Source organism: Pogoniulus pusillus, chromosome 17 (genome assembly GCF_015220805.1).
Source record: "Pogoniulus pusillus isolate bPogPus1 chromosome 17, bPogPus1.pri, whole genome shotgun sequence".
Classification (NCBI taxonomy): Eukaryota; Metazoa; Chordata; class Aves; order Piciformes; family Lybiidae; genus Pogoniulus; species Pogoniulus pusillus.
In genome coordinates this window covers 8264400-8279109 of record NC_087280.1, presented here as the reverse complement: position 1 = coordinate 8279109, position 14710 = coordinate 8264400, and the positions used below count along the sequence as shown (strand labels likewise).

General features: G+C 40.9%; 1 protein-coding gene across 4 annotated transcripts in view; it reads right to left on the bottom strand.

Annotated features, from left to right (window-relative positions):
* Positions 1 to 11389, bottom strand: part of MYO1E (myosin IE) — an 81155-nt gene extending 69766 nt beyond the window's left edge. For 3 of the 4 annotated variants that reach the window (XR_010305348.1, XM_064157502.1, XM_064157504.1), the window contains exon 1: positions 10980 to 11165. Coding sequence is in view for 3 of the 4 variants with exons in the window: in XM_064157502.1 (XP_064013572.1) it covers positions 10980 to 10982 (3 nt within the window). In the remaining variant the exon portion in view is untranslated. Of the gene's footprint in view, positions 1 to 10979 lie in introns of all 4 variants that reach the window. The other variant, XM_064157503.1, reaches the window with a different exon arrangement.
* Positions 11390 to 14710: the final 3321 nt, after the last annotated feature.

The following is a 14710-nucleotide window of genomic DNA, read 5'->3' as shown; positions in this document are numbered from 1 at the left end:
CCCTTTAGTGATGGTAAGAGGTTTATGAAAGTATCTTCCTATACACTAAGGGTACAGACTGTACTATCAACACAACCCAAATATATTTGCTTCAGCACTTGTCATCTTTCACACAGTTAAGACTGTTTTCAGAACAAATAGCTCAAATTCCTTTCTACAAAAGAAACGTTAAAGACTATGGGAAAAAATAAATCTACAAACTTATGTCATTGAAACAAGGATTTAGAATTTTCTATTGTGTTCTGCTCTTCTGGGTAGGTTTCAGATGTTCCTTTCTTCTCCAGTGTTTGGTTCTATCAAGACTGTATCTATAATGGCTTAATTTGGGGCAGTAGAACACATGCAGTTGACCTTTGAGTCTCAGTTTAAATACAGACTGCAATACTTAAGAGGTCATGCTCAGTACTGCTAAACTGAAGATCAAAAATTGCTGTCACAGAATTAATTAATCTTTTTACTGACTAATTTCATGGGAGCAGGTAAGGCAGCTAAGTATTTTGGCAGGAGATGGAGAGTACATTTCTAGTGGCTGTAATGCTTTCCTGAAGCACACTGTATTTGCTGCCTTCTCAAAACAGCTTTCTATGTGACCGTTTACTAAACCAGATTCAGGGTCTGGGGGTCACCTCCCTTTCCCAAAATCTGCATTGGGAATACAGAATACAGTGAGACCCCATTCAAGTACAGGTCTAAAGAGGAAAAAAAAGAAAAAAAAAAAAGAAAAAACAACACCAAACAAAACAAACAAACCAACCAACCCCAAAGACAAAGTTAGGTTCAACAGACACCAATGTTCTAACTACTACTTCCTCTACTCCCAACAGCAACTAAAGGCTGAGGGCTCATTTCACTAGAAAAAACTTTGTAACCTTCACTAATTCCAATTCTTTACAATTTAAAATGCACCACTGCTGGGCTACAGATCGATAGAAGTTGTAGAACATGAACTTGTAACTACCTAAAGCTTTTAGTATGGTGAAGACGCAAGCCAAATTCTCTTAATCTATTCTATTAGTGCCACCTAACTGCTTAACATCACAACTCCATGCAGAAAGCTGCACACAGCTACAAGGCAAACAGACTCGATGTGACCATGCCAAGATTAACCCATGCTTTAAATAAGGTTAGACTACCTAGAAACAGGTAGTTCCCTCTTAGTGAAGAAGGATGTCTATTATGTCTAAAACAATACCAAATATGGGAATAAGTAGTCACTGTTCTTCTGTTTCCTCTCAAGTGTTCCTAGAACGAACCAAGAATAAAACCACAAAGTAAACTACAGGAAGAATCCACTGCTGGTCATGAACTTACACTGCATATTGAGATCAGGTCTCTGTGGAATGGGTGTGCTGGTATTTCAGGCATTAAGAGCCCCGGAGCCAGAATTCCTATTTACCACTAGAAAAGCTTTAAAAAGTAGTACTCATGGGAACAGCTTCTGGAGAAGCTAGCTGGTAACTGACACTAGAAATGGGCAAACTAAGTATTCCTTTCAATTTTACAACCATCAGTTAACAATAGCATTATCCACATGAAAATCATTCTTTACTACTGCATGCTACTTCATTTTAACCTCTCTCCACAAGAGATGCTCATCCAATTCATTAAAGGTATTCCCAAAACTGACGCCAAGGAGACCTCAATAAGCCAGTGGAGACTGTAATAAGCTTTCTGGACAACACACATTCTGTGTGTTTGAAGGCAGCATTAAGCTAGGACAGTTTAATCTCCATTATTGTATGCACTGCTTTTAAACCACAAGAGAATCCATGCCAGTTGTATCAAATGCAAGTTTTGTTAACCACATCACATCATGTATGCTGATTTAAAGTATCAATCTGGACAAATTCCTATCTTCTCCAGATCTAGTCCAGTATTGCCATGCAGATGTACATTATTGCATTGTGCTGTAAGAGTAACAGTTACAGACATAGCTACGCAGCTCAAGTTGCTAAAAACATGTACTCAGTGTATGTCTCAAGTTCCACATACTGGATACTCTCACACTGTCAAGTTCTCTTCTGCTTGGTTAGGTACTCGCTCTGCTTAAGACCTACCCACTCCTCTCATCTGAAAATTATAATGCCTTGAACTCTGTGGTTACAACCTAACACAGAGACAAAAAGACCAAGTGAAATACAGCACAATGGCAAAAGCAGCAGCCTTTCCTACTATCAAGTCTTTCTCCCTACCTCACTTCCTCTTCAACTGTGGTCTAAAAGGAACTCAAGCTTTTGCTCACAAAAGGCCAAGTATCAAATTGGATCTCCACAGACACAGGCAGCATCACAATGGGAACCATTTGTTACATACAACACCTGAGATCTTTTTCCCCGTGTCAAGTCTAATTCACCAAGAAATAGCAAAGTTTCTAGAAGTTACTGCAACTCCAGCCTTAAGAGTAAAGTCTATTTGCAGATAGCCTACTCCTGTAACCTAAATTCATGAACAGAATGGAACTTGAATGCTTGCAGGGCTCTGAAACGCTGTTCCTGCAGGGACTTCGCCTTCATATACTGGCAAGTAAAATGTGACACCTGACACTGAGTATGAACCCCAAGGAGCCCCAGCTAAGGTCCACTAGCTAGCTGGAAGCAAAATGTTCCTGTCACAGAAGTGTTCGTAGCACTCCTTACTATTGCAACTACCAAATGTGGGTTTTAAGCATATGTATTTAGGAGCTGCTGGCTACTTGCAGAAGTGCTTTGCAGACCAACAGCCACTGCAGAACAAGTAAGCAGATAATGGTTTGGATACAGTTCAGGATAAAATTTATGCATTTTTAGAAACTTCCCATAGACATCTCAGCAGGTTTAATCTGGTATTCTGTAGCAGGATTCCTACGCTTCCCCTTCCACCAGTGCAAAGCAGTTCCAAAAAGTCACCTTATTCCAGCATATTCATGTCTTGCAGGTTACACAAAGAACAGTCAGAATACTCTTGAAAACATCTAAATGGCTCCACTCTGAGAGGTTTTTTTAGACTTTTCCACTGCAAAAAAAAAAAGAATGTTTTTGTAGGAATCTTTGGTTTGCCGAGTCTAGCAATTATTGACCAATATAGTAGCTCCCAGCGTGTATTTAAAGTTGAAGGGAAGCACTGAAAAAGGCTTTGCAGAGTACCAACAATAAAGCATCAAGTCCTGGAGACATAATTATGTGTAAGGCAGCGCTTTTAAGTGGGAAGGGGGAGTGGAAAAAAATCTAGGTGAAGTAATTTTAATCTTAGTGGAATTACTGCATTTTAATTAGTAAATTCAGGTATTTATTTTAATGGATTGAAGCAATTCAGAATTTGGGAATTAATCAAGTTTACACAAGAAGTGTCAGCAGGTTACTATGTTGTACAGAATCTATATGTAATAAAATAATGCACTGCAATACATCAGTTCCCATAGTATCCAAACTTCTATTTCAAATTATGGAAAGACATCAGAAGTCTCCTAACAGAAGCAGTGCCACTGTGGCTTGCTTCCCCAGAAATTGTACTATTGAGAACTACAATACAAGAGTCTAATAGAATGATAGATTACTGTGACTAGTTTTTTTCCCCTAGATGATCACATCCTATTACTAGTTCCATCAAAAACATGATCTGTAAACAACAATTTGTATCAGTACTGAGAGAGCAAAAATAATTATGGAAAATCCATGTTTCATTTGTCTTACCAGAAGACAGTGTATAATTACTTACTAATTCAGACTATGAGGACAGCTAGTACTTCTGTGATCAGAAAGCAAGGACAGGTGGCTTTGTGATTTTGTGTATTTGCACCAAATTTTAAATGTTCTCTAAGTATATCTGCACTACAACTGTTTTCAATAACTGTTACAAATACTTTTGCCCATTTCCCTTTCTATAAGTATGTAGTGAATACAGCTGGGGATGCAGTACAGGAAAGCAAATTCTTCTCGCATACTGAAAGAAAAAATAAATACCAAAAGTATGCACTTGCTTATGAGTACCATAAAATGGCCCTCAAGATTAGGTTTAATAAAGTACTCCCGCACTACGCCTCAAGATTACTTAGCAAATTAAATGGTTTTAGTTCATATACTGTAACACCTACAATAAAATAGTCCAAAGCTTGAGTGATCAAAAGTAGTTCTTCTGGCATGTACTGAACACCAACAGCTCAAAGCCCAACAGTTTACAAAATGCTAATAGTGTACATAACACACAATATTCAGGTAAACTTTCATCTTTGGAATCCTCTAACTAACCCACTGAGGCAGTAGTATTTTCATATCAAACGAGCTATCAGAATGCACAGGGGTCACAACCCAAAGGACTCTGAATGCATTGGGAGCATCTGCCAAAATGACTTCTAATACATTTTGTACCGGTGTACTTCTTTACAGATGGGAGTAACACAGTGTTACAAGTTACTGCAAAAGCAAATTCGGAAGCACTCAGGCATTTGTGGAGACTTTTTATCCTTCAAGGCAGTTAAAAAAAAAAAAAAAGAAAAAATCCAAACAACAAAAAAGAGGAGACAAATTCTTGACTACTGCTTGGCACTGCAAATATATTACTGACAAGATGTCTCAATTTCCATCTTGCTGTATTTCTGATTTAGTAATACACAACTCAAAGCACAGGAAATACATATATCATGGCAAAAAGTGGAATGCCAGATCAAAACCAGAAGACTGTTCTAGGTGCAGGATTGAGCACCTGGCAACATACCACCTCATAAGACACAAGTATGGAAGATTCAGAATCCCAAGTACTAAGAACCTTTGACATGTTTTATAAAGGACAGCAGACTGCATTGTTCAGACTTGAATACAGCTTCAATACTTCCATTAGCCAAGGCTGACCAAGAACTGGTTACACACTCAGGCTCAGCTGATGAAGGTGATTCAGCAAGTGGTTTGGAGCTGGCAAGGAAAAAAAAACCTCACACTTCCTGTATGAGGACAAGTGCAGCTAGTCACTCTCTACAAGACTGCTAATCCTGTATGAAGGATGCCAACAAAACCCTCTCATTTAGACTTCAGACTGCTGAACAAAGCATTAAAATAGCTCCTAGAAGCACATGCTTTTGCATAAACCGTTTATGTTCCTTTTTTTGATGAAGTAGGCTAAAGAAAGATTATCATCCCACCTCAAGAGTACAAAGCCATTCTTCACCCTGTTCCTGACAGACAGAATTGGCTTTCATCAAGATACTTCTGGCAACTGAAGAATCACACAGATGACAGGAGAATAGGACACCAGATCCGTTTTATAGTCCTTCTTACACTTCCCAAATAATGTTGATCAGGGAGCATGCTCAAAGATCTGCTAACACGTGGCTTTAACTTCTAAATTCACACTTAGCTGAATTTAACAACTTATGCTAATACATAATTCTTTGTACTCATAAGCACTTCTTAAATATGCTTCCGAATAAACATCACTTCTGGTAACTGACTCATGCTCCAATTGCCAACACTGCTTGCCTTGTCAGCTTTCACATTGTTGGTTTGTTTTTGTTTTTTAAAGTCCATTTCAGGCTAAGAAAATTTAGAATATTTTAATTTTTTAGAAATATACTATATGGTTTATGGACCCAACTTACCAACAGTTTTGATAGCAATTAAATGTCAATGTCTTTGGAAAAAAAGATCCTTAGCCACACACACTTTCCTAAACTACCTACATTAAATCACCTTCAACTTAGGTGCATGTGCTGTTGTACACCAAGTAAACTCCATCGGCATTTATACAACGGTATGAACTATGTTTAATAAAACAGGCAGAACACACCTGTAAGGTTCACATGTGAAAAAAATTAGACTAAAAAACCTTTTCCTACCATAGCAATGACTTCAAGCAGAGAGAACAGATTCCATGCACTGTCAGGACACGACTGCACACCTGGTCTCCCCAAGGGGTATTCGCATTTTTCAAAAGATGAGAGTAGGAACAAGGGAAGTCAGTAGTTGGAGGATAGGAAAGCAAGACAACGAGGATGAGTCAAGGAGATGAGCGATAGCCGTACTTCCTGGGCAGGACAGTGATTGGCATCTCAGGAACGTGGGGGAAGGGAGCAGGAGATGGGAAAGTCTGACGAAAATGCAGCTCCTCACACCCAAGCTCCTTTAGGAGTGCAACAGGAGGCTAGATTGCACAAGAGTCGTAACGATTAGGCGAGGCGAATGCCTAAACAACTTGTCAGAGACAGCTCTCAGTTCTGATCTTAAGAAAGGGAGAAAAATCTTGCTTACCTTGCAGTGTTTCTGGTATTTTCAAGCACTTTTGTACCAATGTAGAACCAGCAAAAGCTAGAAACAGCTCCAGAATCCTTTGGCTACAGATATTCCAAAAATCAGAAAGCAGCACATACACCTGTAATACTTGTCCATACACAAACAGTAACAGAAAGAAAGAAAGAAAAAAAAAAGACACTTCCGCAGGAGTAACAGTAAAGGTTCCTGGCAGACAAGAGGACAGTGAAGAAATTAATGACCTACAACAGATGAGAAAATGTGTAATAAAATCTTTATGACTTCCCAAAAAAAGGTTTCTCCTTTTACACTAATGTAAGCTTTTGTCTCATTCAAGATGAGACTTTAGACAATACTACGCGGCTTCGTTCAAAAACTTAGCATTAGTGCAAGTCAATCCTTTCTTGTTGAAGCCTATGCCTGGTATTTTCTGTGTTTGAGAAGAAGATGAACTATTTTCCAAATCCTTTTGCAAACCAAACGTACACATACATACATCTTTTCCCCAGTTCTGAGAACTGGGTTTGTTTTTTTTTCCTCCTAGTCTTGCCATCTTAACTTCCAGAACAAAACCTGCTTTAGTTAGGTGCAAAGGCCAGCTTCCGAAAAAAAAAGAGCAGACTGAAGTGTTGGATTACAACAGCGTCTTAGGAAACTGAAAGGAAAGTAGATCAGTTTGTCACTTATAAACTACACATTGTGTCAAATGCCAGGGTTGCCCATCAGCAAAACTACAATGACCTGTGCTGGAATTTTTCACATAGCTACATCAAGCTCACTCCTATGATTACCCAGGGTCCTAGGCAAAATGCAAGAGCTGGGAGATGAGGAAGCACGATCAGAATGTAAATCTAGACATGCAGGTAATTTTGATTCCTTATGCAGAAATTTGGTACAGGAAAGTACAAAAGAACAGTGCATGACCATTTAGATTCGTCACTTAACTCCCAAAACTGGAAAGGTACTAAATATACTTGAGAAGAAAAGAATACTGAAAAATATTACAGAAGGAGCTGAGAAGACTTCACTAAAGAGATGTGCACCTTCTTCATGTTTCAAGGAAGGAAACATATTTTCCATGTTAAGATGGGAACATTACTAAAATTTTACTGAGAACTCAGTAAAAGCTTGACTACACTTCCACGACTACCAAAAAAAACCCACCTAAAAAGCTTGTTTTAACCTTCCCCATATGCACAGGTGCAGTTAATATTGGGACAGGTTATCCCTTCACGTTAAGAAAAAGCAGGTGCAAATAGTTTACTAATTGCACTGTCATCTCCTTTCACAACAAGCAAATATGTATGGAGCAATTCTAGAAGACAAAAGAAATTATGAGGAAAAATTTTAAGATGTATGTGCATACAATCAAATATTCAGTTTTCTTCTGAAAAACCACATGTGGATAGCATTCTGCATGCATCAGTGTTTCCTGAAGAAGTGCTCTAACATATGATACACCCATAAACTATTCTAGAGGTCTAAACTAGAAAGAAACAGGGACAAACATGCATTTGATGCAAACATAAAACAAAACACATGCAGTAAAAGTCACTGGCTTTGCTACTGAACATGCTACTGATTACACTTTGTATATCAGCCAGACAGAAATACCATTAGCTAGAATATTTTTCCATTAGTGGAGGTCTAGACATAATGTAAAGCACACGCTGTTACCCTCTCTACTATTCGACATTTGGCAGATAGCAAGGTTTGAGCTGCACCATACAGAAAAGCACCCTTTGAACACAGAAGCATCAGTGTCTTGCTCATGACTTTCTTGCAGAAAAAAAGACTTAGTATGAGGTCCCAGCTTGCATCACATTAACTATTTTAGGTTCAAATCACAAAGGCTAACAACACTGTCACATTAACACAAGATCATTTTGCTACGTGATATAGAGTTGGATAGAGAATCTAAGACCCTCCAATGCTTTTTTTTCATGAGCTACTTAATGACACTATGAAGGTGCAAACTCGCCATATAAAAGCAAAAGCTGCATAATGTTTAACTGAACTTGTGTTTCACCTCAAGCAAGTTTCATCTTAGTTTGCCGAGAGGTTTCCTGAACGTTAATGAGCTAGTCTACCCCGGGAGTGGGACTACTTTTACACTTACATATTCCACACCTTTGAGGACTTAAATATAACAGCTAAACTGTTGGAAGTCACTGTTTATTTTTAATTTTAAAAAATGAAATGCAAAGTTAAGAGAAGGGATACATTTCAAAAGCAAAAAAAAAAAAACAGCTGTCACATGTTCCTTAAAACTGTCAGCTTGAGTGCACTTTTACCCCACTGTTGCTCATTCCCACCTTGTACTACAGCATGCAGCCATGAAACAGTTCTCACTCCATGTCCACTGACCTGCTGAGACCACAGTTAACCCAATACAAAATAAAAGCAGAGGAAAAAAGGTGCAGAAGTATTGGGAAGCTGCAGAGCTACATAATCTTGCAAGCAAACCTGCTAGGGGAAATGCACCGCAGCACAGTAGTTAGAGGACACATACACAGCCTTCATGTGCTCTGCTAAATCAGACCACTCAAGATACATAAGACAACTACAACTGATGTCACTGGTAACTCAGCATCCTGCATTACAGACCTCCTCAGACAGGAAAAGTTCGTGCCAATGTCTACAGACATGGCATGGCTGAAAGAACCAAATTCAGAGAACATGAAGCACTCCTGTAACACGCTGCTTTTTCTCTCCTCCACAGAAATCAAAATTGCCAAGACAAAAATAAGGGATTTTTTTTTTTCAAACACAGCACAGAGAACAAGTATAAAGTTTCAGGATATTGGTAGAGTGATTCACGTTCATAAGCAGTCATTTTAACTCATTCCAGGCAATCCTTTGGACAGCTTTTAAGTTACAAAATGCTACCTTCCAATGATTATCAAGTAACTGAGCATAACTCTTAGAAAAAAAAAAACAGTATTTTGGATAAGTATTTTCTGGTTTTACAATAGTCATTACTTATGGACAATCTCAAAAAAACTGGTTCATATTATTTTGAGATCTCACAGTGATTAACTAAATACTACTTCAGTATCAAATTAAACGCTGGAGAACTGCCTGAATAGTTCCCTGAAAAGGGTATCTTGTAAAATAAAGCAATCTTTTATTTCCATAAAGCTCATCAACTATATTACCAATTAGCTTACATGTATTTACAAGAACTGTATTTTGATTAAAACTTTTAATCAGAAAGAAATTAATGGTGCACAACAGACACACTGGTCTCATAGTGTTATTGTTAACAGGGAGATATCTTTGAAGGACCTGCACTAAGGACTTCCAACCCCACTTAATGCTATCATTTAAAGGATGACACACATTCTCTACCAATTAGTCTGAGAATGCTACAGGTGTCTGTGACCTAGCAAGTAACGAGAAAGCAGAAGTCACCTGAAACAGTTGATATGAAACACCTGACTAAGCAACCAAGTCACAGGGTACACAGGTACCTATCTTAATTGAAGCTCCTTCCAGGGCTGTAGGAGTTGGTGGTACCACTGTCCCTTACTGCAACAGAAACTTCAGCTTCCTAAGCTCTAGAATGCTTTATTTAAGCAAAGACTCAACACGAGTGTAATCAGGTGCAACTATACTTGCCTTAGGAAATTAAAATACAGACACTGGCCATTAGAGGGGCATCCTTGGTAAGGTATCAGGAATGAAGAGCCCAAGCTAGCACTCCACGCGAGTCGTTAAGACTCTAAATACATACGGACTAGGTTGGTCACTCTTTAAAATTTCACTTTAGTTAAATAAGGTTTAGTAGAAATGATGCAAAAGTTCTCAAAGTATCTTAACTTTTACATCTTTAATACTGCACTTTGGAAGAGTTTTTAATAAACGTAAAGGTTATGTATTTCAATCTAGTTTATCACCACATATTCTAAGTTCTTGTGTAACAGGCTGTCATAATTATTATTTGGATTACTTCAGGATGAAAGCTATTAGCAATCCTCAGCAATCAATTAGTAGGAAAAAAAAGCAGGTTCAGCTGATGAACCTCAGTACTCCCTCAGTTTAGCACTTAATGTGTTTTACCGATATCGCATCCCCTTATTCTATCAGACCTTAGGCAGCTGCGGTAACCAAACGCCCCGGCTTCGGGAGTTGTATTTGTTGCTCAGACCACTTTTCTTCGCTGCCCGACACCAGGCCAGCCGCTCAGAAAGGGTCTGGAGTGAACACTGACACTCAGGCAGATGCCAGAGGACCACAGCTACGGGAGGGTGGTCTGCACCAAGACACCCCTGCGGAAGCGCGCTCTGGAGCGCAGACATGCGTCACCTGTTGTTCAACAAACGCCGCCGCGCTACCTTTCCACGAGGTTTTTCCTCCTTGAGGAAACCAACAGCCAAAATCCCTTTAGGTCCCGAGAAACAACGAGACTAGCGCTCCACAAGACAGCACAGGGGGCCGCCGGCCCTGCCCGCTCAAGAGCGAAGCCGGCGCGCCCCAGCGCCGACATCTACCCAGGGGCCACGGGGCCAGTAGCCCATGACTTCTGGCCGGCTTGCGCCCCGGTGAAGCGCTTGGCACGACACGGTTACACAACCGCTCCCTCACCGCGGCCTCTCCACAGCGAAGGGCAGGGAGGGTTGCCCACAGCCCCCTCCCGGTAAAGCACGAGAAACACGCACAGGCACCGAAGTCAGCCACGCTCCCCTCGCCAAGCGCCGGCCCGCCCTCCGTGGCCCCCAACTCGCGAGAGCCACCCGCAGCCCCGCCGAGCCCAGCACCTACCATCGCAGCTCCTCGGCGCTCCGCTGCCCGCGGCTCTGCCCAGACACTCCGGCGCCCCGGGACGGACGGGGAGAAGGGAGGAGCACGGAGCTGACGGAGGGAAGCGGAGCCCGCCCTCCCCGCGCGCGCAGCTCGTCGCCGGGGCGGGGCGGCCGCGCGCCGGCGGGAGCTCGCGCTGGCGGGGCGGGAGGTGGCGGGCGCGGGCGGCGCTGCCCCAGGCCGCGCGCGGGGCCGTGTCCGTAGATGGGGAGCTCGCCGCGCGCCAGCCAATCGCCCGAGGCAGTCCCGGTGTGACGGCGCGCGCCAGCCGCCTCCCGCGGCAGCCTCGTGCGTGTCCTCGCGGCCGGGCCCGTGCGTGCTGCCGGGCCGGGCGGGAGCGCCGGCGGCCCCCGGCGAGGGTCCTGCTGCCTGCCCTCCGTCCTAGCTCTTCCCTCCGCCCCTCTGAACGTATGCATTAACAGAACTGCCTTTTATCTCTGATGAAGAAATGCAGTTACCGAGGGAAAAACAGGGACTAAGTTACACAGTGCCACTCCACGCAGATACGTGGGTTTGTCCTCCTGAATCTCCTACGGGGTGAGCACTTCGGTTTGCAAACATTTAACATGGCTGATCACCCTGGTGTGTTTTCAATACAGCAATAGTACAAAACTTAAGACTATTTACCTGTTCCTCTCTTAGGTGCCACAAACTTTGGTGGTTTGGGTTAAACACAACAGACTCTTGCACACTCTTGGTTTTGAAGAATACCAAAATACTTCATCTCAGGTGGTTTTACACTGAATGATTCTGGATATGTGAGGCTGGGGATTTCTGTAGTGGATTGCTTGAAACAGAAATTGCACTAGATAGAGTGCTCAGAGTGGTTGTGGAGTCTCCTCTGGAGACTCAAAACCTTCCTGGATGCAATCCTGTGCGGACTACCCCAAAAGCAGGTGATCCTGCTTTTGGCAGGGCAGTTGGGCCCAATGATCTGTGGAGGTCCCTTGCAACTCTAACATTCTGTGATTCTGTGATAGGTTTATCCAGTCGATATTCCATTATTGCAGCACTGGCATACACTGGGATCTCTCCCAAAATGTGCGCTGCCAAATCCATGGACACATGAGTTTCAATAGCATATAAGCATTTCCCAGAAATCATTATCCTAGCCCTGCCTATACGTATCCGGTGCACATACATTATTCATAGCTATTGTAACTTTGTGGTCACTTGGCGTTATCTGTTGTCCGTGGTCCTTTGACACCTTTTCTCTTACACCTGTCTTTTGGATGCCTGATCTCAAGCTGATTGCTTTATCAGTTCTCAGTTCCTGCTGCTCTCACTAAGTTCTTTTGTCAAGCAAAGCAGTATCACATAGCGACTACAAGGTCCACTGGTTTTGCAGGGGCTGAGCCTTGCAAAATTCAATTATCTCCACAAAGCCCTTCGGAATCACACATTTATAAAATTCAACTATTAAAAAACATGCAACAAAACAACAGCAACGAAAAAGAACCATATTTTAAGTTTCCCTCTTTCAGCTTGGATGTTAACTGACATCTATATGTGGGGTAGGAAATAACTGAAAAAGTAGCTGAGTGGTAAATATGAGCAGCAATAGCAATTAATGCAAAAACACATCTGACAGCGCTAAGCGAGCAGAATTTCATAGGAGATTGATTTGACACTTTGATTTCCAATAGAACATAACAGCAGTTTTATGGAAATAGGACAAAAGTAGTTTGCCTAGTATTTTAGTTTAACAAAGAAATGTTACATAAATTTATGAGACTGTGATAAAAAGTGGTGAAAAAAAACTTGTCAGAATCCAGAGAGCATACATAGGGGCCACAAAAGAAAGAGAGACAATACAGGTTTTGTAGAGTTTTCAGTTTGCTTTGGATGTGGGCCTAGGTTCTTTTTCTTAAGAAACATATATCTTTATGTATGTGTGTTTATATACACACAAACATCTTTACAGTAAGTTATGAGAAAAGCAGAGAAACCAGGCTATGAAAGAAGAGTAAAATAGTGCCTAACTAATTGAGAAGCTAGTCCCAAGCTTACTGCATTTTACATATGCTTTTAGGGTCCATCTACTGTAGATGGGCTGGAAGATGACTTAAAACAAAAATTTTAGGGCCAAAGGCATAAATGCTCTGCATTTGCATGAACTTTCGCTAAACACTCGTGTACCAAGCACAGTCTAGTTCACAATGAACTCTTTTCATGCTTTTAAACACTGTCATTTAATTCTGCTTATTTTAATGATAAACATCTAATTCCCAAGATGACTACATTAAATGAATGATACTTATTCAACATCCATGCTCAGAAGCAGGGGAAGGCACTTCCCTTCTAATATGGTGGTGTGCCTGCATGGTCTGCATGCCTGGGCAACTCCAGCCCATAATGGCTAATAGTAATCTCTGAGAAAGGCAGAATACACATTTTCATCTTGAAGAGCTCAACCAGAGTAAAAAGGAATCTCTGTACTTTTAAGTGATGCCTAAACTTAGAATTCATATGGACCAGTAAAAGACCTAACTTGATTTAGGAAAAATTCCCTGCATTTCATCAATTTACTCAGTGTGTGTATTGTCTGGCAGTGTTGTGTTTCGTTAGTAACACCTACCAGCTCACGCACAGAAGCGTTAACATCAAGAATCATTCTGAGGATCTTTTCTGGCTGCAAGCAGTTGCAGCACTTGATCGTCCTGATATTGATCACTAGTTCTAAGATTCAGGAAAACATTTAAGGACAAGCTCCACTTTAGTGCCTGAGGAGGTTTATTGACCTCGCATTCAGGACTTGTTTCAAGGGTGGGTACAGGTTCAGCACTGTCCCAAGTGACTACAACCTCTTTGACATCACCTTATCTAGAGCTCACACTGTACAGAGTGGTGCCACAAGAAAGAGGTTCTTGCCTCCATAGTGGTGATGTTTCTACGCTCTCATTGCCTGAGTGACAGTGTGCCAGCACCAAACAGGAATCAGGCTGATGATGAAATGTGTAGACACTAAACTGTCTAAAAGAACATGGTCTTTACCTCTGGAAATACCACAGAATACATTTTTCCCTTGCCCTTCATTCTAAAAACATTACTGTGGCTTCAGAAATAAATAGCTCTTATGAGAAGTCAGTGAATCTGGAAAAGATTAGACATCTTATTGAAATAGGCACTGCCCTGACTGCTTTCTAACTGGTTAAAACTGACAGCAAAGAAAAGGATGCCATTATTGTTTTTCTCTTACAAAATGTATTGAGAGGAAGTTTTTATAAGCCACACACTTGTTTTCTGTTGACCAGGATAAATTAACTAATAGTTTAATTAATGCCTGAAATCAACTAAAATATGACTTGATACCCTTAACAAGGCATCATACTTTTAGTTAGAAACCAGTACAATCTGGTGTTTCTCTGAAAGATGAAGGATTTCTGTTACAGCAAAATAAATGGTATAAAACTAATGAAACTTTAAAATTCCAATGCATTTTTTGGCTGTATCTGCTTGCCCAAGAATAAACAGATACTTTATAATCTTAATGTTTTCTGCTAAAATGCAGATGGCTACGTTCTGCCTTCAATTACACTTGTAGAATGTAGAATTCTACTTACAGAACATAAAAATGCAATCAGCAATTTCTTCTTGTAACATGCAGCAAGAAAACAGCACAAATAAAACAAAGGCAGAAGTTTATGACCTAAAATGTGATTAAATAATTTCAATGATTAGGGCAGATTTCT